The sequence below is a fragment of the Sitophilus oryzae genome, unplaced genomic scaffold (genome assembly GCF_002938485.1).
Source record: "Sitophilus oryzae breed Bouriz unplaced genomic scaffold, Soryzae_2.0 scaffold_402_pilon_pilon, whole genome shotgun sequence".
Taxonomy (NCBI): Eukaryota; Metazoa; Arthropoda; class Insecta; order Coleoptera; family Curculionidae; genus Sitophilus; species Sitophilus oryzae.
The window spans coordinates 1,468,018-1,495,369 of NW_022146977.1; the positions used below are offsets into that span (position 1 = coordinate 1,468,018).

Consider the following 27,352-nt stretch of genomic DNA (forward strand, 5'->3'; position numbering starts at 1 on the left):
GAAACAAGCCCCATAACATAGCATACAACATTTTAATGAACAGTGCTTTCCATAATATGAATAAAATGAAAAAATATACGAAATAATATACATGTACTGATTTCTTTCGAAAATCGACAACTATGAAACTATGAACCCTTCCCGGACACAAACGGTACATTGTGAGGCAGGAAATTGTAGAGAGAAACAAGCCCTATAACATAGGATACAACATTTTAATGAACAGTGCTTTCCACAACATGAATAAAATGAAAAATATACGAAATAATATACATGTACTGATTTCTTTCGTAAATCGACAACTATGAAACTATGAATCCTTCCCGGACACAAACGGTACATTGTGAGGCAGGAAATTGTAGAGAGAAACAAGCCCTATAACATAGGATACAACATTTTAATGAACAGTGCTTTCCACAACATGAATAAAATGAAAAATATTCGAAATAATATACATGTACTGATTTCTTTCGTAAATCGACAACTATGAAATTATGAATCCTTCCCGGACACAAACGGTACATTGTGAGACAGGAAATTGTAGAGAGAAACAAGCCCTATAACATAGGATACAACATTTTAATGAACAGTGCTTTCCATAACATGAATAAAATGAAAAATATACGAAATAATATACATGTACTGATTTCTTTCGTAAATCGACAACTATGAAACTATGAATCCTTCCCGGACACAAACGGTACATAGTGAGACAGGAAATTGTAGAGAGAAACAAGCCCTATAACATAGGATACAACATTTTAATGAACAGTGCTTTCCACAACATGAATAAAATGAAAAATATACGAAATAATATACATGTACTGATTTCTTTCGTAAATCGACAACTATGAAACTATGAATCCTTCCCGGACACAAACGGTACATTGTGAGACAGGAAATTGTAGAGAGAAACAAGCCCTATAACATAGGATACAACATTTTAATGAACAGTGCTTTCCACAACATGAATAAAATGAAAAATATACGAAATAATATACATGTACTGATTTCTTTCGAAAATCGACAACTATGAAATTATGAATCCTTCCCGGACACAAACGGTACATTGTGAGACAGGAAATTGTAGAGAGAAACAAGCCCTATAACATAGGATACAACATTTTAATGAACAGTGCTTTCCACAACATGAATAAAATGAAAAATATACGAAATAATATACATGTACTGATTTCTTTCGTAAATCGACAACTATGAAACTATGAATCCTTCCCGGACACAAACGGTACATAGTGAGACAGGAAATTGTAGAGAGAAACAAGCCCTATAACATAGGATACAACATTTTAATGAACAGTGCTTTCCATAACATGAATAAAATGAAAAATATACGAAATAATATACATGTACTGATTTCTTTCGTAAATCGACAACTATGAAACTATGAATCCTTCCCGGACACAAACGGTACATAGTGAGACAGGAAATTGTAGAGAGAAACAAGCCCTATAACATAGGATACAACATTTTAATGAACAGTGCTTTCCACAACATGAATAAAATGAAAAATATACGAAATAATATACATGTACTGATTTCTTTCGAAAATCGACAACTATGAAACTATGAATCCTTCCCGGACACAAACGGTACATAGTGAGACAGGAAATTGTAGAGAGAAACAAGCCCTATAACATAGGATACAACATTTTAATGAACAGTGCTTTCCACAACATGAATAATATGAAAAATATACGAAATAATATACATGTACTGATTTCTTTCGAAAATCGACAACTATGAAATTATGAATCCTTCCCGGACACAAACGGTACATTGTGAGACAGGAAATTGTAGAGAGAAACAAGCCCTATAACATAGGATACAACATTTTAATGAACAGTGCTTTCCATAACATGAATAAAATGAAAAATATACGAAATAATATACATGTACTGATTTCTTTCGAAAATCGATAAAGGTCATCAAGCAGGTCACACAATTTAAATATTTGGGATTCATGGTTAACGAAGCGTGGGATCGAGATCAGGAGATCAAATGCAGGATCGAACAAGTAAGATCTACTTTTCTTAAACTTCAAAGGTTTCTCACAGATAGGAACTTGAACTTCGCCCTCAGATACAGAATATGTCTGGTCTGTTTTGTTATGTGGTGTGGAAGCATGGACACTGAAGGTAGCAACAATAAACCGAATTGAAGCCTTCGAAATGCGGACCCTACGACGAATGCTAAGGGTGCCCTGAGTCGACCGTGTTAGGAATAAAGACATTCTCAGAAGAACTAGTCTAGAACAACGTGAACTATTCGAAATCATCAATAAGAGAAAAATAGCCTATTTGGGACACATACTACGTGGAGAACACTATCACTTTCTGCGTCTCATTCTCCAGGGTAAAATAGAGGGGGACAAAAGGGGAATAGGCCGAATGAAGCTATCCTGGAATAATAAAAAATATAAATAAATTGTAATTGTTCGAATTATCAATCAAAAAACTGTTAAAATTATTGTGCATTGAAGTTTGACAATGAATATCTTTTAAAAGGTTAATTTAATCGACTAATTATAAGAAACCATTTTTGTAGAGCAGAGAATTTCCTACAAAACCATGAGTTCTCAAAGAACTCTTAGTCTAATATATATTAAGGCATTCCCAAGAACCGATTTTTTTTCTAAAAACCTGTAAAGCAACGTTGAAGAAACCAGTTTTGCAATTACAACACTCTGTTCACGGCAAAGAAAATCCCATTTCCTCATGTGGAAACGCATATTTACCCACCTCGCTTAATACGCTATTGTGTGGCTATTTAACTTTTATGATATCACGTTTATTCAGAAAGCCGTTTCCATTTCCCTGGGTGTCCGTGACGTCAAAGGACATGTTTTGAGAAATACCTTCATTTAGTTCGTATTTATGCCACAACGCAAAGTATACACAATCTAACCAATACCTCCTAAAAACCCAAAGCTTCAGCTTTTCCGCGTGATGTTGCATCTAGTTATGGAGAATTCTACTAAGGAAAACAATTGTTGAAAAGAATTAAAACTTTAGATAGAATGTATGAATGAAATCTAATTAGAGTTTTTATCAACACCCAAACTGCTGTAACAGTCAAATTCCCTCGCAACGACCTCTGTGTGCTAGCTCATAAATTATCGCCAATAACTATTATTTTTGCATCATGTTTACTATAATTTTATTGTTAAATAATATTTTATTTAAATTTTACAATTATGCAACCCGATATACACCGCGATATTATTCAGCTACACACAGAGAATAGGTACATTAAAGAAATGCTAACTTCATGTTGAAAAATGGAAACAGACGCCACCTGGTGTCGCCTGGCAGTACTAGCTAAATTGAGGGGAATTGGAGGGGCGGGGCTTAAAAGAGGGGAAATTTAAAAAAAAATATTTTTATAAGTATCACTGACTTACTGTTTAAAGTTAATAAACATATCTTTTATTACTTTAATATAATTTAACGTATTAAAAAATATGTCTATTAACTTTACACAGCAAATCAATGATATTATTAAAGGCTTATTATTTTCAGAGAAAATTCATAGTAAATAAATTACACATTAGTAAACAATATCATTTATTTTTTAGAGCTGCGATTTATATTACAATAATATTGAAATATATATATATATTTTTTTAACAATGAAAAAGAATATCCCGGAACCTGAAAAGAAAGATGATCAATTAATGACTTAAATTAGTTCAAAATACATTTTGCAAATAACTAGTGAATTGGAAAGATAAACATACTATTAAAAAGACATTTTAGTAGTATGTTATCATCTATTTACTGATAATACATAAGTATATAATAGGTAAATAACATGCATAAGGCACTATGATACAACTACCTGTATCATGATAACACACTAATATCACAAAAAATATATGCTAATTTAAATTCCTTTAATGATCTAATGAAACACTATCTAGCCTCAATGCATGCCATTCCAAAGGCAAAAAAAAACTGTTATACCAAATAAATATAAGCTGAATAAAACATAAACCAAGCCAATGTCCATAAACAACCAAAAAATGCATCAAAAAATACTTTTATCAGATCATACCCTTGGATATATTATGTATTTTATATATCGCATATCCCGTTCAAAAGTTTACTAACTCAAAATAGAGAATATAGAGAACATTGTCAGGAGAAGTAAAAGAAAATTTAAGTTAAGGCAATATGCTCCTTTTTGCGTATTAATGGCCAAATAATATAATGTTGATTTAATAAAATTTTACTGGCATCCTTCTGAGGTATAAATCAGATTAAAAGGGCATTGTTTTTGTAATAATTGTTTGTTTTGTAAACATTTTTTCAAGACAATACAGTTTTGAACGGGCTGTGCGATATAAACTAGGATCTTACTATTATTTGAGGTTAGAAAGTATTTAAATAATATAAAACATAATCAAAATCATTTTTTATCATAAATTATAGAGGTACTTACGTGTTTTGATATTATTATCAGGAAATAATACGTTTAGTTAAACAGGTACGCTGCCAGGCAAGTTCTATCGGCGGGTCTTTGCAAAAGTTGATATCTAAAAATACAAAAATACGTTTACACCTTAGTTGTATTTACGAATAAAGTATTTGTGTGTAATTTCTGACTTACCAGTTAACTGAATAATCGCATTAAATACATCCAAATGGTAATTTAATATTGTAAAAAAGCAAAATTGTTTTAAATCACTTGCCAGGACAGCCCGGCCAGCTTCTTTGTTGGCAAAATTGCCGCGGTATCATGATTTAAGCAATGTGAGTGACAAAGAAAAACAATGCCTGGCAGATGTTGTTTTCTTTGTCGTTGGTCCTGGCACGTTTAAATTTGACTGTTGCCTGTTTTCCCAGACAAGTGACACCCCCGTGGCTACACATTATTGTCACTGATGCCGACCAGCAGTAGGCTTTTTGTCGACCTCTCTATATCTTTGATCATCACTTGTCACTTGTCACTGTCAGATCAAATCAGATGTTTTTGGATTTATTTATCCTTTGTTTTGGTTATTGAAATTTTATAATTATCAGATAAAATTTCGTAGTTAAATTGGTTATTTTTGATGTGGATCGCAATGTGCAACTTGTTCATTTAATTGTGGAATTTGTGAGTTAAGTTCGTTCATTGACCGGATATGGAATATGGCTGAGGAGAAAATATTCTAGAACATCGTTTTATATTTATGCCTTTTTGTGAGTTGGACTAGTCAAGATATATAGTTCTCTATCTATATCCTGGAGGGAGATTTCCGGTTGAAATCTGATTTTGTGAAGGAAATGAAATCCTTGCATCACTTCTTGTGTACCCACCGTCCGAATGTCGTCGTGAAGAACTGGCTGCCGTTTCGTGAAGCATTCCCTGTTGGTGAATAGCAGGTCTTCCTAGAGAAGGATTAAGGCTTCCGAAACACGTTTGGTCAGAGACGTGGTTGGATTTTGATGATTTTTATGGACCGCCGACCAATTTCCGCAATGGGATTAAAATAGCCAAATTTTCCGACCGATATTTCGATTCCACGTGCCCAAGAAGTCCCCGAACAGTTCCAAGGTATACTATAATTCTTCTGCCTATTCTAAGTCAATGCTCAACTGATTTTTGTTCATATTGTTGTCTGGTTTTCGACTTTTCCACGCCCACGTGGTGTAGAAAGATTAGTTGAGTGTTATCTTTCTTAAATCTTATTTGGTTGTTCGTAATTGTAGAGCAATAAGACCGATCCAGACCGTACAGCACAGAACAGTCCAGAATTCCATCCGTTCCTGTTGCCCGTGTGTAGAGTTACCCGTTGGACATCATAAACCCTCGTTGAGGTAAAGTTCAGATTTGATTAGTCCTTCTTTATTACCTTTATTAACTCCTACACGTTGTGCTAGTCCTTGTTCTAATACTGAGGCTCTGTTCTAAGACAACCAATGTTATTTAGGGTTTTTTTATGTTCATCATTTGAACTCTCAACACCTACCTTTCACCTGTACCTCTGCTGACATTACAGGGGGCTCCAGTGACAGTACACCGAGCTGCTGTACACCGCCGTAGCAACCCTGTAGCTATACGCCGTAGCTCAGCCGGAGAAAGTTTTCAAGTATATCACAACGAGTAGAGAAAGACTGTTTAGATATTTGTATAATTTTAGATTTGATTTATGGGTTTGAACCACCCTGATTGTATCTAGTATTAAGTTAGATAAGGGGGTTTGACATCATAGGTTTAGTTATTACATTTAATTTAAAATTCTATTTTTTTCCAACTTTTCGATTTAAATAATTTCTTAACGTATTACATTTTACATTTCATTCGTTTTTTTTTATATATATTTAACTTTTTAATATTTTAATAAATTGCTTAAATATTTTTAGTAGTATTATTTACAGTCTAGTCTCATAGTTAAGTTAGAGTCACTTAAGTTCAAGTAATTATAGTATATTTGAAGTTCATGGTAGTTACACGCAACAGTTCAAGGTTAGTGTTGAAGTCTACTTAATAGTAACATCTTTTATGCCGCGTTCATAGAGTATAATCTCGTGGCGACCTTTTATTAATATCTTTGAACCCCAACCACCCGGCTGTTAAAATTAAAAAGCTAGTGGCCTCTATGCAACTCATCCTAATTAAGTAAACTTGTGTTTTATTGAACTTCAAATTAGAAAGGGCATGGCACTGCCCAAACGGCAAAATTTTTTCCAGCGATATGACTGAAATCCTGTAATATATTTATATAGAAATAATGCATTCGATATTTCTTAATCAACTATGTTGATTCTCAACTAATAAACAGTATTACAAATTACAATAATAACTAGCGATGGGAACTATCGAATGAATTAGACTATCGAATGGTTAATGAATGAATGATTTCAACTATCGAATGATTTTATTCGAATAAAATCATTCATTCATTTGTATACTAAAGCATATGTGACAACCTCGCTGTGCGACTAAATAGTTATCGTTGAGCCACGACTATCGAATGCTTTTGACAAATGAAATTTAGTATTCGTCTGATTTTTGTATGCGTCAGTGCATTATTAGTTCTTCCAAATTTTTATAACTTCGCCGTATAAATACTGTGCTATTTTTGCGTTTATTAAAATAGTAGTTATTTTTATTTATTGACGATTGTGTGCATGTGCAGGTGGTCAAAATTTTTCCGAAAATTTGTGTGGTTTTCCGTAGTCCGATCTTTCAATTATTTAATTTTATATGGTATATGGTCTATTTTTTAATGGGAAATTTTGAGAAGTAGCAATTTTTAAGAGAGATGAGATGAACTTACAATTAATTTTAAAAATACATATATGTATTTTAGATGTTTTAATAATATGAATTAGTTGAACTTAATAATCATATTTAAGTAATGTGGTTAAGTAAATGGTTATCGAACTCAAACTATGGGGTGAGAAAATTAAAATGAGTTTTACACGTGCCAATTAAAAAAAAGTTAACGATGTTTTTATTTTGTTTATGCTAATTCTCTTACATGTAGTTTTTTGCGAAGAAATATTTCATTTATTTTTTAAAGTAAATGCCAGTAAAAGTAAATATAATTTTTAAATAGTAATATAAAGCACCTAATATAAATAATTTTGATTTCTAATTTTTTATTTATATTTTTCATCCATTACACTGCATGCTTAGAAAATTAATAAATGTTTATATTTCATGATTTTAAAATTTGTTGTTAATATAACAAATTAGTTCTGTAATTATTATTATTTAATAAACCAACGTTGCCACACACAAAAAATTTAGAGACTATATTATTTTTAAATAGGATCTAATATAAATAATTTTGACATCTAATTTGTTGTTTATATTTTGCTACTACTTAAAAAAATATTTATATTAAATGATTTTAAATTTTATTGTTAATAGGTATAACAAATTATTACTGTTATTATTATTTATTAAACCAGTCTTTGCTTAAAAACATTAAAACTTATTTTCCTACATCCAAAATAACAAGTATTATTGCAGTGTAACAATAGAATATTAATAAAAAAAAAATGCAGAATATATAGACATACTATCCCTAACTAACTAAAGCCAAACAATAATATTCTTTGCTAATATCAACTAATACCAAAATATGGCAACAGCGCCCTTCATAATGTATTTTTTGTGTAAATACTAGCACCTCAATAAAAAAAATGTGTCCTTATCTATATCTGACTCCGCAAAAAATTAAAGATGCCGGCTTCTTTCATAGCATTGCTACCGACCGCTGTCGGGTTTCTCGGAAAGAAACCTACGTCGCCGGGCGACAACTAAAATTCAGTTAATATTTTATTATAATCGATCCTGACGAATAAATGAATTTCATAAATGAATGAATTTTATAAATGATTGGTTTTTGCTGCCGAATTACTAGAATACAATATTTCAAGGCAGATGACGGATCTATTCGATATTTTTTATTCGAATAGTTTTCAACGAATGTTTTCTTACTAACTATCGAATTATTCGAATGAATTGCAACTATCGAATGTTTCGATAGTATTCATTCGATAGTTCCCACTACTAATAATAACACGCTGGTTTCTAGACAAAGACAAAAACAGCCACTTTTTATATCGTCTGTCAGTAAACTACCAAATACAAGTGTATATAAAGTTGCCTACCTTACAAATCCTTTAATGAATGACGCGGTCAATGGCCAATATAAACTATATCTATCGCACCTTAACCCATTATATTTTCTATACATACCTTACCCTGTTGACGTCACGAGCCACGGCACTTGGAGTTTAATGCGTGTCAAACATAGCGGGAACGAAGGACAAAATTAAATTTTGACCGGCAGTAGAGAAAGTGGGTAAAATAAAATGTTTTCAAGCGAAAATTGGACGGATTGGGAATAGTTTTGAATATTTTAGGATAAAAAAAAGTGATTTTCAAAATGTATAATTTAAATAAGTTTTTCTAATTTCCTCCTGATTTTTTGGGGGGAGCATTGACCATTTGACCTCATGGTTAAGCCGCTCTAGTATACAGGGTGTTTCAAAACAAATGCGAAAAACTTCAGGGGGTGATTTCTTGTTCAAAATAAAGGGTAGTTTGCTTCATAAACGTTGGGTCAAAAGTCAACCATTAGGGAGATATTGCGGAACAAAGATGGCGGAAAAATAATGTTTTTATTTTTTATCTTGAAAACGAAAAGAGATAGACTAATAAAATTTTATGGAAGCATTACTGTTATGAAAACACACTTTCTGGTAATTTTTTACTTTTTTAAAATGAGTGGAAGGGGTTGAAATAAACTACCCCTATCATTCTTGTTAACGAAATTTAAAGAAAAATCTTATCAAACACATGCAAAAAAATTAATTTGGATAGTTTAGTTTGTTTAGAAACTTTTTTATCTCTTGTATTTTCTTGATAAAACTCACCGATTTGAAATTAAAAAATAAAATGTAAAGCATTACATGTCAGGACAAAAAACATTTTCTGATAAAGAATCTAGTGGGCTGCTGTAATTTTTTTAGGAAAAAATCTAGTCGGCCGCTGTTACTTTTTAGGATGTTCCTAATATTATTTTATTTGACATTACTCTACTGCAATACGTTATTATCTAGATGATTATTATTATCGTTATTATCACTAGATTCTTAATCTAAAAATGTTTTTTGTCCTGACATATAATGCTTTACATTTAATTTTTTAATTTCAAATCGGTGAGTTTTATCAAAAAAATACAAGAGATAAAAAAGTTTCTAAACAAACTAAACTATCCAAATTAATTTTTTTGCATGTGTTTGATAAGATTTTTCTTTAAATTTCGTTAACAAGAATGATAGGAGTAGTTTATTTCAACCCCTTCCACTCATTTTAAAAAAGTAAAAAAATTACCTGAAAGTGTATTTTCATAACAGTAATGCTTCCATAAAATTTCATTAGTCTATCTCTTTTCGTTTTCAAGTTAAAAAATAAAAACATTATTTTTCCGCCATCTTTGTACCGCGATATCTCCCTAACCCAACGTTTATAAAGCAAACTACCCTTTATTTTGAATAAGGAATCACCCCCTAAAGTTTTTCGCATTTGTTTTGAAACACCCTGTATAAGCTCGGTAGTTTTAGGATTTAGTTTAGTTCTAGAAAGAAATCTAATAAAATGACGTCAGTGAAGCCTTTTGTCTTTAAGGCGGCATTGCTCCGTAACACACGTGCAAACGCACAAACACTCTCTCATACGTACACTTATGTATCGTTCGCGGTTGAACTGTAACGAATTTAAAATGCAAAACATTCAAAGTGGCGTTTTTGGAAGGGAGGAACGAAATGGTAATTTGCAAATTGCCTTCGAACATTTGTCATTAAGTAATAGGTTGGGGCTTAGCGAGAATATAGAACTTTCTCGTAAATATATTTGTTACTTATATTCCTTCTTCGTAAAACTGGCAATAAATATTTACCACAATAATATTATGGTGTATATATTTTTTCCTACTATTTTTTAAACGTTATTATAAAATAAAAGGAAAACTTTTTTTATTATTGAAATTTTGAGAAAACGCATTCTTCATAAAAAATTTTGTTTGTTCGAAAATGGTTAATTCCGTTCAAACTTCCACACCGTTTTAAAGAACAAAAAAATAAACATGAAAATATGGTTGAATTTTTTCCTAAAAGTTCTATAAACGCGTTTCTATGGTAATAAAATTTCGTTTTCGTTCTTTGATAGATTGTTATTGATAGAATTTTAATTAATATCATATTTTTTGTTGATTTAAGATGTTAAAGAAGCACAAAATTTATTTAGTTTAATGCTACGGAAAGAGTGATAATAGTTATCGGAACATGTGACACTTTAACAAACATTCAAAATTAATAATAACCATCTATCAAAGATTGAAATCGAATTTATTTTACCATAGAAGCATCTTTTGATTTTTAGAATTTTTTTGATCTTTAGGATTAGAAAATTCAACCATATTATTTTCTCTAAAACGGTATAGACATTTTGAAAAGTGTAAACGTGATTAATAATTTTAGTACAAGCAATTTTTTTATGAAGAATGCATTTTTCTCAAAATGTCAGTAACAAAAAAGATTTTCCTCTTGTAAAAACAATCCAGTATAAATTTAAAACAATTTTTTACAGAAACCTTGAATTGCTTAATTTATTTCTAACTCCGACTGAATAAATGTTATCTGAAACTAACCAATCTCAGATAAACATGCAATTTATTTTAAACTTTCTGTGTTTTTTTTTAGTTTAGCAAAAATTTTTATTATTCTTTTATAATGACATTCGTTTTACGCATTTTTTAGATAATCAGTTATTCAAGCTCAAGAGGTGGAGTCAGCGTAGCTACAGAGAGAGGCGAAACCAGCAGAAGCGTTCTTCTAATTCAGAAAGCACGCCCATCCGATTCCGGTAACTACCAGTGCAACCCTTCTAACGCTAGACCAGCCAACGTGACGGTACACGTTTTAAACGGTATGTATTGTTTGTTTTACGTGTCTAAACCAGAAATGAGATAATTATTTTTCTTTTTTTATTTATTTTGTGCATCTGAAAAGTAGATAAAATTTCTAAATCTCTTTAATGTCCTTTTTTAAAAGACATTCTAAACTTAGGTTCTGTAAGTTTTAATATATGCCTATTTTTCCATACATAACCGGTATACGTCTAACCTTCCTTCCTTTTTATTTTATATACCAGCAAAATCAGTAAACTCATACATAATTTGTCAAATTATGACACACCTTTTATAATAATACTTTTATACCTGTATAGTCTGCTTCATATTTTGCATAATTTTTAAACATTTTTTGGAGGATTTAATTTCCATAGCAGACCGACAAAATATACGGGGAGTTCCATTATTCTGTGGACATAGAACAACTACGTATTTTTTGAATTATTTTAATTTTTTTCAATTTTTTTAAGCTGTTTGGAATCTTATTGCCAAATATAATTTGTGATACTAACATAAAACTTCATATTTTCGCCAATTATTCTTAATATTTATTAAAGGTTCTTCAATTTTCTTTGTTTAAATCAAATCAGAGACGAGAGCTAGACATACCGACTTACAATATCCTCATTAATTCCCAAATTGACCCGTAACTCTCCAAACTACTCTTGTTTATCGGACTCAAGGATATTTGCTCTAAACCTCTGCAATCCCTTCTAGGGCACGTGACAATGATAACCCTCAATACACAGCGGTTTGTAGGTGGATTCCCTTACTGAATTATAATTGTTCTTAAACCAGTTAGTAATTGATAATATACTTTATCTACGTCAGTGAGTTAAGAAGCTCTTAACTCACGCATTTTCATTACCGTATTCCTTGTTTAGACGACTACCAAAGAGAAAAAATATTTATATAAACTGTTCAATTGATAATAATAATTATAAAAACATGAAAACTTATTTATTATAAATGTTAATGATACAGTTTGAATTCATTTTAATAGATATCATCGTACGTATCATTGAATAGAAAGCCCAAAGGGCTTATAAGTAGCGGATAAATTGGAAAAATATGTTATGAGTACCTTTTCATTTCCAAAGTTGTGTTATTTTTGTTTCGGTGCGCCATTTTTCATAGAGTATGTATATTCGTACTTCTGTTTCGACCTTACTGGAAGCAATCCAGAAATGGCTCTGAATGCCTCTTCTTCAATGTCAGAGGAAATACTTTCCGAATCGCTCATTTTCTAAACTAGTGACATCAATATTACTTACTGTCATATTGACATTGCCATGCATGGTGTTATTTGAACAAAGGTATTAAGGTAATTGATTTGATTTTTAGGATAGGTATACAGGGTGAGTTTCCTACGATGTTCTACGGGTATCTCGGAAACTACTGGAGATAGAGAGTCAATTAAATAGGGAAAGAATTGCAGTTTTATGGGATCATAAATAAGCGCCTTTCAGATTTTTGAAAAAGTTCATGGCTTACTAGATATTTCGAAAAAAAACAAATTTTGGCTATTTTAAAAATTGTCCCTAATTCCATTATAATCTATTTTAGACAAAAAGTTTTCAGATAAAAGTTGTAGATATTCACATCCCTAATGAGATTGTGTTCTCCGATTTTTTCTAAAGCCTGTCATTTTTGACATATGACACAAACATATGTTTTTTTAAATGGAAACCATAGTTGGCCATGACTTCATAAACAGCGTCATTTTCTAAGCTTTTCAGCGATATAAGCTATAATATGTTTTTTTCACAAAATTACTGAGTTATAGCCAATTCTTATCTTTCTTGACTAATTTCACTTAGTTAGCCATGGAAACAAGTTCAATCGTCGTTGCTCTCAAAAATATGAAATTGTCATATTCAATCTTTGTGAATTAAAATAAACAAAAATTGTAAATAAGAGTTTTTCAAATGAAGAAAAGCGTGTAGGATTATTGGTTCAACTTTTCTTGGCCATACAGTTTCGAGGATACGTTAACCAGTGAACGTTACTTACGTTTTGTAGAGAAAGGTTTTCAAGACATGTTAGAAAATAAATTTATTAATACTCGCCCATTAATAGAGTGGTTCTATTTTTACAACACGGTATCAGTAGCCCTCTTAATTATGCCCATTTTAACAAAGAAATTAGATAGAAACAGTTAGTTTATTTTAAAATCGACGAAATACTAGAATACCATAATACCAGATGTATTAATATCTATTTGTATTGTATTTTACTAAGAGTGGGTCACATTAATATCTAACAATTAAGATATTAATAACAGTGAACAAGAGAAACGATGAATCAGTGAAGTCATGGTAGGCTTTGCAAAAATGTTGCTTTTGACGTAATAGTATAAACATCAAATTGTTATTAGATCAACATTTTGATAGTCTTTGCAGCGTTTTTTATCTTTTGATTGCTTTTTTAAAATACCAACAACTTCAACTACTTCAAATAATAAAAGCATTAAAAAACGCTGCTAAGGCTATCAAAATGTTGATCTAATAACAATTTGACGTTTAGACTATTACGTCAAAAGCAACTTTTTTCCAAAGCCTACCATGACTTCACTGGATCATCGTTTCTTGTCCACTGTTATTAATATCTTAATTATTAGATATTAATACCTCTGGCATTATGGTATTGTGGTATTTCGTCGATTTTAAAATAAACTAACTGTTTTTATCTTATTTTTTGTTAGAATGGGCATAATCAAGAGGGCTACTGATACCGTATTGTAAAAACAAGGTAATTAAGGGCTTATTTTTTGGTATTTATTATAATTTTGCTAATATCTTCGGTTTGAAAGAAGATATCAAGATGCGGTTTTCGCTGACTTTTTAATCTTTTACTACTCTTTCCGATCACCTATAATTACATATACTATTGCATATAATTTTTTTGAAAAAACGCGCAGTGTTTGTTAAATTGTAAGACAACGCCCCCTAGCGTCTACGTTCAAAAGCTTATTATTATTGTTTATATAGTATAATATAGAGTAAGAAACGCTCTTTTAAACGAGCCCTCGTTTGTTGGATACCGATCATCCAGTCCAGAGTTATTAATATTTAAATAAAAACAGATCTAACCTTCCCCCACCACTTTATTTTGGTGGATAGAGGAAAATGGCTCTAACAAAAAATATTCAAAATTTACTGAAGATTATGAAGCTGTTACTTATAGTTCACCTTATCTAGGCAAAATTGTGTAAAAACTCCATTTTCTTATTTTTTGTTGCAGTTGCGCCCCCTAGCGGTCGTTCTAGAAACTTGAAAATAATTTCCAACAATTTCTCATAGTCTCTTTAGTTATAAATATTTTTTTCCGCAGCCCCTACGGCGAATACTTTCCGAGATACAGCCGAGAGCTAATCTTAGTGGGACACCCGGTACAATACACGCCAGTTAACTCCATTAAGATACTTGTGTACTCACGCGTATTTTAATGATGCTGTTAACTCACTTGTATCGTAAATATCTATTACAACATGCAGTTTTTTTTTCTAAATATTGAGGAACCTTATTATTTGAGCCTCTGTATTAAATACATTAAAATTTCATTTGCCAGTTCATTAAAGCTCGAAATTTCATTTGCAATACAAATACTCTAATTCCAATAACTTTCTGACATCGCTTTGATTAATTACTGTAAAATGGGTCTTGGTTAAAAAACGAGGTCGGCCGTTTTGGAGCCTCGTGTCGGGTCAGGTTTTTGTTCGCTCGCAAAGCGCTACGAGCCATTGAAGACAATTCCTTTTTTCGTAGCTTGCCAATGAAATTAATAGCTATTGCGGGTAGCCCGACTAATACCCCTAATAATTCTTTTTAAATCCTTTTTTCCTATTTTGTGTTTAAAGCTGTAAAAAGTTAATTGGTACAAGTTTATATACATTTTTTTAAGTGGAACACCCAGTATATTTTTCCGGTGTTCAATGGGGAATTTATATATCTTTAAAATATTATTAAGGTTGCCTACCCCTCAGATAATGATTTTCCTAGATATTTTAATTTTTATGATTTTGCATTAGTAGATCTTTATTATTTGAAAAAATTTGTATGATATACCTTTTGTTAATTTAACAAAAATTCAAGATTGTAGAGTAAAATACTCAACGGTAATAAAAAGATACACGTTTAAAACATATTCTAATTATTACACAATTAAAACTAGATATAAACCTATAATTATGTGACAAAAATTAGCTAGATGAAAGCAAATGCTCAAAATGCTTCCTTTCCTGTTAACTGCATTGTAACGTTTTTAGTTCGTTACATGTCTTTTTTACATATGATATATGATGTCTGGCCTATCATCACCGGATTCCCTCTCGTTCAGGCCGGATAGTTTATTTGACGCGTAATTTTTACGTTCCCTAGTCGCCAACCCTGTTATCGTTCGACACAACCCTGTTACTATTCTGTGGAGGCGCGCGCTGTCAACGTCGCTTCTGTCAACTCTCTCCGTGCTTAACCTCACTTTGTTTTGACGCTCTGTTGTATCCCAGCTTTTGGAAATGGTGATTATTTAAGTCTTGCTGTATAATTTGAATCAGCTGCTATTTCGAGGCTACAGGTAAAGATGAGTTATTACCTTTTATAGATTCGATATTATTATTGAATATTTTTAGGGTAGAGTTACGGATGTCCCAACTTGTATTTGTGTTTTGCTGGCACGTTGGCGTCCCTTTTCTTTTTGTCCTCCAGAATGTCACATGGAAGAAAGGACAGGTTGTTTATTATTTATTGAGCCCTCGGAAGTATTTCGAGGTAGGTTTATTTTGTTTATTAGACCTTGTTTGGTTTTAAACAAGAGTTTCATATTTTTAGGGTCCAAGGTACGGACTGTGTCCAAGGTACGGACTATTTCCAAGGTACGGACTATTTCCAAGGTACGGACTGCGTCCCAGGTACGGACTGTGTCCAAGGTACGGACTGTGTCCAAGGTACGGACTATTTCCAAGGTACGGACTATTTCCAAGGTACGGACTGTGTCCAAGGTACGGACTGTGTCCAAGGTACGGACTATTTCCAAGGTACAGACTATTTCCAAGGTACGGACTGCGTCCCAGGTACGGACTGTGTCCTAGGTACGGACTATTTCCAAGGTACGGACTGTGTCCAAGGTACGGACTGTGTCCAAGGTAGTGTCTTGTGTACGGACATTATCTTATGTACGGATGTCCTGTGGACGAGTGTCCCCAGTAAGAACGATTTTTTCTTACATATAAGTGCCACAGCGTGGATGTAGCTTGAGTCCCATGCTGCTTCGTTCCCAGCTGTAAGCTAGGTAGTTACGGCTGTACCAATTTATGGTGTCTCATGCTGGCCCCTTTGGTTGTGTTGGATGGCTGAGTACAGAGACCCGAGACCACCTCACGCTGCTACTGTTTGAAGCAAGATTACATAAAGAACAGCTAAGTGTAGATTTACGTTCTAGTTTTTTATGTTTTAGATTTTCTATATTTTCAGTCTTAAACAGTAACGTACATTTTAAATAATATCGTACAGACTATATTTAGTGGTTAGATTATTAAGAACATTTATGTCGATTCAGTAGTTACAATGTGATTTAGATTTTAGGTTTCATTGTATTACGCCTTGTAATAGTATTACTTTCTATAGATATTATTATTGCGCTATATTAACAGATGAATAACGAGACATAGATTCTAGAATCTACAGGTTGCAATATATCAGATTTAACACCGCATAAAATTTGACAATTTAAATAAAGTAATGCTACTTTTCTTATATTTTCTATAACGTTACACGCATTGTATTTTTACATAGTTTTTTCATAGAACATATTTAATATTATTTACATACATAGTTTTACTCAACAAATAACCACTATAATAATTATTAAAATTGTACAATGCTATTTACCATCAGAATTCATCATGAATAAATATAGTCATTAGTTTTAAGTATTATACAACTGTGTTTTCTTTCTCTGTACACGCCTGGCGCCCAATATCTATATATCTTTTGTTAATTATTACTGGTTAATTTTCTCTCTAGTGAAATACCTTATCCACGACTGCTCTCCGATGAAAAGCTGCCGTTCGCAGTGGTAGTTGTTTAAAAAACGCTACATCATAAAACGATTGTCTTTTCAAAAGGATCTTTTCATTTTAAAAAAGCATATGTAGAGTTTTTTTAATAATATAAATATATTATTAATTTTAGAATAAAAACGATAAGAAAATATTGGTCAAAATGTATGTTATTAAATTTTTGAAACTTTGAAGATTCTTTTCGAGCTCACCATCCCGTAAACTGATAACGGAGAACAGATTAAGAGTTGAAAGAAGTGAAACTCAAACGAAACAATAAATAATGTTGCGAAACTTTTACCGACGTTTCTTAAAGGTAATTGGTCGACACTTTGAAATTCTTTAAAGGTTCCGAGTTTTAGAAGAGAGAAAACAGCTCCAACTCGCTTTTCCTTCTAGAGCAATTATCAGATTCCTACCGCAAGAAATAGTCTAGTCAGTGGCAGTACTACTTTACCACTCAAAGATTAATATTTTTATAATAAAACTAGCGTGTAACCGCGACTTCGTTCGCGTCGAATTAATCATTTGTAATGGTAATGATAAAGCAAAGCAAGAATTTCCATTAACATACAAACTAGAGCAGAATCGTGGTTAATCAATTACCCAACTTTTTGGAACACCCTGTATGATTTTTTAAAAAATTTCAAAATATGTAAAAAAAACCAAATAAATTATGCTTGTCCAAGGGTTTTCCCGAAAGACCAACCGTTTTTTAAATAACAAATATTGTAATATTTGAGGGGCGTTTTCACCCTCTTGGAATTTGAGATTCGAGAAACCCCTCCTTATCGAACCTCTACACCCCACAGTCAATCCGTTTGCCAAAAATCAGCTTTAAACGTCAAGCAGTTTAAGCAGAATCGTGATTACTCAATGGTCATATTTTATGAAACACCTTGTATAAATTTTTAAAGAATCTTAAAATATGTAAAACAACAAAATAAAATATACGTGTTTAAGAGTTTTTCCGAAAAACTCACCGGTTTTTAAATAAAAAATATTCTAATATTTGAGGGGTAGTTTCACCCCCTTAGAATTCGAGTTTCGAAAAATCCCTTCTTATCGAACCTCTACACCCTAAAGTCAATCCGTTTTCCAAAAATCAGCTTTTTACGTCAAGCGCTTTAAGGAGGATCGTGATTAATAAATGACCAGATTTTTCGAAACACCCTGTATACATTTTTAAAAAATCTTAAAATATGTAAAAAACAAAATAAAAAATATGTGTTTAAGCGTTTTTTCGGAAATTTGACCGTTTTTTAAATAAAAAATATTGTAATATTGGAACCTGAATTTCGAAAAATCCCTTCTTATCGAACCTCTACACGCTAGAATCAACCTGTATGCCAAAATTGAGCTTCTTACGTTGAGTGATTTGAGCAGGATCGTGATTAATCAGTGAGTCATTTGAGAATTTTATATATTAGTATAGATATATAGTAAATGGAATTATCAACAGATTGCGGTAGTAATCTCAATTTCGACAAAAATGGACGTCTTATTTTCTTCCAGTACCCTTCTTACATTATAGTTGTAGCGCCACTGAGAGTACGCCGTATTTTCAATCCGGATTGGTGGAAGCTTGCTGTCGGTAACCAATTAAATTGCTTAATTCAGACCGTAAAGTCTCTAATTGAAACGTTAGTTCAAGACATATTACCCTTTATTTGATCGATATGGTTTTCATTCGATATGTACATTGAATTTCCAAAATTATCGTGCCACTTAACTGCTTTTAGATAGTTGTGTTCTTAATATTCCTAGAGTACCTAACTAATAAGTCCACCATGTTAAGTACGTTCATATTATCGTATATAATTTATTATAGTCGATATTAGAAGAATATTGCTCTATTTAACAGAATATTATAACATGGAGTTAGGCAGGGATGTGTCTTAGCTATCTCCTATTCAACATATCTATGGCAGCGTTCTCTATTATAGTCGACAGTAGCAAACTCCAGGATAGAGGAATAGGTGTTAAAAACAGGTATGCAGGCGGTATATTCAACATAAAAAGACTCAGGGCCTCACACGTATATAATACATCACGGGATTTCAATGCGTTGATGGCTGCACTCTAGTTGCGAAAACCTTACAGCAAAATTACAGGAAATGTCAAACACATATACCTTGGGCATACGAGGCTTTGGGCCTTAAGCTGAACATCGATAAAATTAAAATCATGTTTACTCCCCCGGAAAATCATAACAATGCTATAAAAATCGGAGAAGAACTATTGGAATATGTAGCGGAATTCAATTACCACGGCAGTTTGATTTCGGAAAAGGCCAATATCGACTCTGAAATTCAGCACAGAATTAGCAGCGCCTCAAAAGCGTTCTGGAAATTAAAAGACAGGGTTTTCTACAATCATGACTTGAGCATAAAAACGAAAATTGCTGAGTGTACCTCGGCACACGAACGCATTGAACAAGTTGCAACAGAGACACCTTAGACAACTGTTAAGAATTAAATGGTACCAACCATGTCTCAAACGTATCAATCCATGAAAAAGCTAACTGCGAGAGTATTGAAATCATGATTACAAAATCCCGCTTAAGATGGGCTGGTCACGTATGCAGAATGCAAGAAAACCGCATACCAAAATCTCTACTTTACGATGAGCTTGTAGTCAGTAAGAGGAGGCCAAACTCAAAAGATACAAGGACATTTTCCACGAAAACTTAAAGGGGATTAACATGCAGAATAAGTGGGAAGAAGCAGCTCACAATAGAACTCAATGGAGAAGAATTGTAAACTCAGTTAACAACGACAAACAAAAAGTAAAGAGGCAGCAAAATAATGAGATTTTTGAATGTCCGGAGTGCGGAAGAGAGATAACATCACGTTTCGGGCTTTTCAGTCACAGAAAAGCTCATAAAAGAAAACGCCTTGCATAACCATCTTCTGATGCTTGTCAAATACTCGTCAGCGAGTAATGGCAATAAGTAATAAAATGTATTATAACATCGTGTATGGTAACACTAAGATATTGTTAACACTTAGACATTATGTTGGACTTTCTATTCAGACAATATTCAAACTAGTTTTATTTAATAAGCAATATAGTTTATTTATGATTGAAAAAGCACTGACACTTAAACAAGATTGCAGTACCTACATATAAACTAAGGAACTAGATTAATTTAGATAAATTTTGTTAAAAACAATTTTAAAATGAAAACAAAGTAGCAGTAATAAAGCCTGTTAACTTTGTATTTATGCACCGCATTAGTTAGTGGAAAATTTAATACGTTCAGCGGCCAGTTATATTGCACAGAATAAACTAAATTAACCCCCTTTTTGTTGTTAATTATGAATTATTAACAATAAAGTACGAATAAAAATATATGGTAACGTTGTCTTAATATTTTAACTTTGGCTGGATAAACTTTGTAAAGAGTTTATTCGCGCGTGTATGTAGTTAACTTTAAGAAAATTAAATTTTAATTTTGTGTTACTAGTGAAAAGGAAAATATTAGCGATGGGAACTATCGAATGAATTAGACTATCGAATGGTTAATGAATGAATGATTTCAACTATCGAATGGTTTTATTCGAATAAAATCATTCATTCATTTGTAAACTAAAGCATATGTGACAACCTCGCCGTGCGACTAAATGGTTATCGTTGAGCCACGACTATCGAATGCTTTTGATAAATGAAATTTAGTATTCGTTTGGATTTTGTATGCGTCAGTGCATTATTGGTTCTTCCAAATTTTTATAACTTCGCCGTATAAATACTGTGCTATTTTTGCGTTTATTAAAATAGTTAAAATACTAAAATAGTAGTTATTTTTTAATTTTATTTATTGACGATTGTGTGCATGTGCAGGTGGTCAAAATTTTTCCGATAATTTGTGTGGTTTTCCGTAGTCCGATCTTTCAATTATTTCATTTTATATGGTATATGGTCTATTTTTTAATGGGAAATTTTGAGAAGTAGCAATTTTTAAGAGAGATGAGATAAACTTACAATTAATTTTAAAAATACATATTTGTATTTTAGATGTTTTAATAATATGAATTAGTTGAACTTAATAATCATATTTAAGTAATGTGGTTGTATAATCATATTTAAGTAAATGGTTATCGAACTCAAACTATGGGGTGAGAAAATTAAAATGAAAGTTTTACACGTGCCAATTCAAAAAAAAAAGTTAACGATGTTTATATTTTGTTTATGCTAATTCTCTTACATGTAGTTTTTTGCGAAGAAAAAATATTTCATTTATTTTTTAAAGTAAATGACAGTAAAAGTAAATATAATTTTTAAATAGTAATATAAAGCACCTAATATAAGTAATGCATGCTTAGAAAATTAATAAATGTTTATATTTCATGATTTTAAAATTTGTTGTTAATATAACAAATTAGTTCTGTAATTATTATTATTTAATAAACCAACGTTGCCAAAAAAATTAGTGACTATATTATTTTTAAATAGGATCTAATATAAATAATTTTGACATCTAATTTTTGTTTATATTTAACTTAATAAACTAACTAATTAAATTTTTATATTAAATGATTTTAAATTTTGTTGTTAATAGGTATAACAAATTATTACTGTTATTATTATTTATTAAACCAGTCTTTGCTTAAAAACATTAAAAATAATTTTCCTACATCCAAAATAACAAGTATTATTGCAGTGTAACAACAGAATATTAATAAAAAAATGCAGAATATATAGACATACTATCCCTAACTAACTAAAGCCAAACAATAATATTCTTTGCTAATATCAACTAATACAAAAATATGGTAACAGCGCCCTTCATAATGTATTTTCTGTGTAAATACTAGCACCTCAATAAAAAAAATAATGTGTCCTTATCTATATATGACTCCGCAAAAAATCAAAGATGCCGGCTTCTTTCATAGCATTGCCACCGACCGCTTTCTCGGAAAAAAACCTACGTCGCCGGGCGACAACTAAAATTCAGTTAATATTTTATTATAATCGATCCTGACGAATAAATGAATGAATTTTATAAATGAATGAATTTTATAAATGAATGAATTTTATAAATGAATGAATTTAATAAATAAATGAATTTTATAAATGAATGAATTTTATAAATGAATGAATTTTATAAATGAATGGTTTTTGCTGCCGAATTACTAGAATACAATATTTCAAGGCAGATGACGGATCTATTCGATAATTTTTATTCGAATAGTTTTCAACGAATGTTTTCTTACTAACTATCGAATTATTCGAATGAATTGCAACTATCGAATGTTTCGATAGTATTCATTCGATAGTTCCCACTACTAGAAAATATTCTAAACTTTAACTATAAAATATCCGTAAAGTTCCACTTTCTTGGAAAATTTCCTTGATTAATTGGATATTCTTTTATTATTTCCAACAACATACATACATACATACTACCATTACTCGCTGACGAGTAATTCATACGCATCAGAAGATAGTTACGTAAGGCATTTTCTTTCATGAGCCTTTCTGTAACTAAAAAGCCCGATACGTGATGTTATCTCTCTTCCGCACTCCGGACATTCAAAAAGCTCATTGCTTTGTTGCCTCTTTACTTTATTGTTAACTGAGTTAGCGATTCTTCTCCATTGCGTTCCATTGTGCGCTGCTTCTTCCCACTCATTATGCATGTTTATCCCCTTTAAGTTTTCGTGGAAAATATCCTTGTACCTTTTGAATCGTCCACCCGGTTTCCTCTTACCAGCTACACCTTACAAGCTCACTGTAAAGCATCTTAGACAGGATTTTGCCCATCTTAGACAGGATTTTGTAATCATGACTTCAACGCTCTCCAAGTTAGCTTTTTCAAGGATCAATACGTTTGAGACATGGTAGAACCATTTGATTCTCAAGAGTTGTCTTAGGTGTCTCTTATTATTGCTCGGTAAACAGCAAGTTTTGTTTTTGTGCTCAAGTCATGATTGTAGAAAACCCTGTCTTTTAATTTATGCTCTTGAGGCGCTGCTAATCCTGTGCTGAATTTCAGAGTCGATATTGACCTTTTCCAAAATCAAACTGCCGAGATAATTGAATTCCGCTACATATTTCAATAGTTCTTCTCCGATTTTTATAACATTGTTGTGATCTTCCGGGGGAGTGCACATGATTTTAGTTTTATCGATGTTCAGCTCAAAGTCCAAAGGCTCGTATGCCCAGGTATATGTAATCAGCATTTCTTGTAATTGTAACAGATTATTTCCTTTATATTATTATTTATATGATTAACAGATTATTTCCTATGTCCTTTACGTTCAAGTCGATGTTTTCGGTTATTAGTTTCGGGAGAGGGTCTTTTAGCAGGAAGTAATAAAACAAACATCTTTCAAACGTGACTATTTTTAAATTCCCAAACTTATAGAAGGGCAAAGCAAATAAACTGTAGAACTTAGAAGTAAACAGAAAATTGTAAAGATAGACCTTAGATAAAAACGCTGGGACATTGTAAAACCAATAACCACCCTTGATGGCATGTAACAATCGCCGGATGTTTGTAAAGGATCTGGGAACTTTAGGAAAGCACGTATCTAGACGTAAACTAGGATGAAATACGTAAAATGGTCATAGTACTGCCATCTAACAACGGGAGGTCGAACCAATTTGGTTTGAAGGGCGGTGTCAAGCTGACCAATCAAGCAAAGAACAGTACCTTTAGGGATGATCCTATTGGCGAAGTACCGAATGCACCACCCTTCAACCCTGTAATGTTGGAACCTCGGGGCTGTTTTTAGGCAGAAAAGTTAGTTCGGTTTAAGTTTCTAAAAGAGACGGTTCTCTCTCGGGTTCGCGAAACTCGGTAAGGTTCACGATGTGACCCCCTGAAGTTTTTAAGTCTGGTATCTGCTAATAGTATTTTTTTTATGTCCTTTTGTCAAATGTTTTTAATTTTCTTCTAAAATATTTTAATGTGTTGTAGTAATATTTAGTAATGAAGGTTCAATTGATTATATAATTATCAGATTTTTCAACAAAGCAGACACCAGACTTTCTTGTATTTTTCCATCTATTTTCCATTTTTAGTAATAACAAGTAATTTCGATCATATACATATATATTTTTTTATTTGTTCTTTATTTTCTTTTTAATATTAAATTTAAATGTTTTCTAAAAACTCGGCCGTTTTATTTAGATAGTAAAAAATAAGAGTGTTTTAAAAGTATATAAATAAGATCCTTATGAACGGGCAGAATATCTCCAGAGCAGTCCGGAAAAGTCTCGAGAAATGAGCTACAGATTTACAGACAGAGGTCGGGCCGCAATTAAGGTAAGTTATAATAGATTTGAGAGACTAACAGCACTAAGACAAAGCATTAAACATACGCTCCAAAGAGTCGGTGTACTTTTTATCCAAGTTTGCCTTCCGCTCAACTTAGTTGTTTTTTATAATTATAAAATAGTCACGCTACCCATAGACAAGTGATTAATCCGAAAAGATTTGTCACATAATTGATGTAACGTTTTTGCAACTAGATCGCAGTCATCAGCGTATTGAAGTTCTCTGGTGAGTTTTGTACGTGTTTTTGCCATGAGTCTTTTTATGTTGAACAGACCGCCGCCGCTGTCGTATCTGTATCTAATGCCCAATCCTCTTTCATGCAGTTTGCTGTCCACTATAATGGAGAGCGCTGGCATGAATATGTTGAATAGGATAGGCGCTAAAACGCATCCCTGCCTAACTTCTGTATTTGTTAGAAAGGGATCGCTCAGTGATCCATGATGTGACACTCTTGACTTGTTGTTTCTTACACACTGTAAGAGATTTGTTGGGTACTCCGAACTTTTTCATAATTGGTTAACAGTTAACTAGGTAACGATCAATTCTGAGTACTCATGGTTGATCTAAAATATTTATGACAAAACTACGCGGTTTTGTTAGTTAGTTAAGAAAAAGCTACTAATTTTAGTGAGGAAACAGTCAATAATCACCACATAGGATAATAAAACTACTTTTCAATTTGTTCAGCTTTCGAGAAATTTGTTTCCGTCATCAGAACAGTTTGAATGAGTTGATTAACAAAACAACATCCCTACAAAGGCCTTACAAACTAACATTATTGGACTTTGGAATCACAAGGAATTTCCTTTATAAAAATATTCAAAATACATCGGAAATAGATCCGAACTAAAATCACTTTTTTAAACAATTACTATACTCAACACACAATAATTGTTGTTTCAAGCTGGATCAAACAGTAACTTTTAGTTAGCTTAGAGCTTTAGTTACTTATAAACTATCTAGTCCAAGTATAACAACTATTGTGGTAAAACTTTATTTGTTTTTCATCTCTCTAAAAAATACCATTGGATGCAGAATTTTTTGTGGACACTATACAGGGTGGTCCAAACTGTATTCCGGAAACTGCGGCAGCATATTCTGCAGATAAAAATAGGTAAAAAAGTTCGTATCTTCGTGTATGTCCTAAAATGCTTAGTTTCGGAGATACAGGGTGTAGAAATTTCATTTTCATTTCGATTTTTTCTGAAGTAACGTCAATATTTGGATGAAAATTGATGTCTGTGAGTTTTTTGAGATGAAAAATCTGATTTTGATGTCAGTATGACTCCTACTTGTAGAGGGTTGAACAGTAATAACCTTTCGTCCGTACCTGTATAAAACTACTGAGTGAAAAAAAACATACATTTCCATGATTTTATACGTAAAAAATGTCTCTTGGTAAAAATCTCTACGAGAAACCGTTCTCAAGATATTTAGAATGGTAATAGTCAATACATGTCATTATTGACAAAAAATAAACATGTTGAGTAGAAATAATAAATTTGGCAAATTTGTATTTTTTTTAAATTAATCATAATTTTGTCTGCGTTGAGTAGATCGTTATTTCACTGAAATTAAAGTTTGGGAACTTTTTATTTTCCTAAATTAATCGTTCATTTTAGAACATACAATTATACAAACTTTTTTAATTATTTTTATGTATATTTCTATACAATTTTCCTTGATATTTGATTTTTTCTTGATACATATATTTTTAACTCCTTTTTTTGTTGCTAGGTGAACATCCCGAAGCAATGCAACATGGCGGCAACCAACGGATGGGGCCCTCCCTAGGCGTGCTGGCATTCATCGCTTACGTTCTGCTGGCGTACAGTTAAACGCCCAAGAAATCCAACCCGTTCGCACTAATAAAGCAAGAATAAACAAAGAGAATAAAAACCAATGTCGTGACTTTTACACTGTCGAACTTTTTCCTTCCATGAAAACGTCGTATGGTTTCGTGCCGCCTAGAACTTCATACCGTACTGTGTCCATTATGTTGTCGTGTTTAACGGAATAACTACATTCGTCTATTATCTGACAGAATACGATGTATACTTCCTTCGTTTATTGCAGGAAATTAGTGCATTAGTTTGAAGGAAATTTTGTTTTAAGATTGGTATCGTCAACATTAATGCAGCCTATATTTTTTGGCCGACTACCAATTTAGAACAAAATGTACGAAATTTTAACATTTCCACAATTAATTACAAAGGCAATTCAACCAAATAATTCGTTAGATTGTTTCTTGAGGCTGTTTCAAAAAACCAAGACACAAACAAACAATTTTCACAAAACTAAGACAGTAACGATTTACAGCAATTTTAGCATTGATTTTGACTTATAAAATAGTGTTTATTGTTTTTGTAATGACACTCTTATTGAAAATTCATATTATTATTATTTATTGAGGTTTACTCTAGTAGAGATGTTTTTAAGTTCCGAAGTATAGGCTATTTCTGCTTTAATTGATCATGGCCATGGGCGCCGGACAGGGGTGGCAAGAGGGGGCATTTGCCCCCCCCCCCTGGATTACTGAAACAATAAAAATAAAAGCTATCTTCTTACATCCATC

The 27,352-nt window shown here is 32.0% G+C and overlaps 1 protein-coding gene across 1 annotated transcript in view; it reads left to right on the forward strand.

The window, feature by feature from the left end:
- Positions 1-27,110, forward strand: part of LOC115885613 (lachesin-like) — a 149,523-nt gene extending 122,413 nt beyond the window's left edge. The window contains exons 5-6 of the mRNA XM_030904576.1: positions 11,283-11,451; positions 26,515-27,110. Of these exons, the coding sequence (XP_030760436.1) occupies positions 11,283-11,451; positions 26,515-26,615 (270 nt within the window). The 3' untranslated portion in view covers positions 26,616-27,110. The remainder of the gene's footprint in view (positions 1-11,282; positions 11,452-26,514) is intronic.
- Positions 27,111-27,352: the final 242 nt, after the last annotated feature.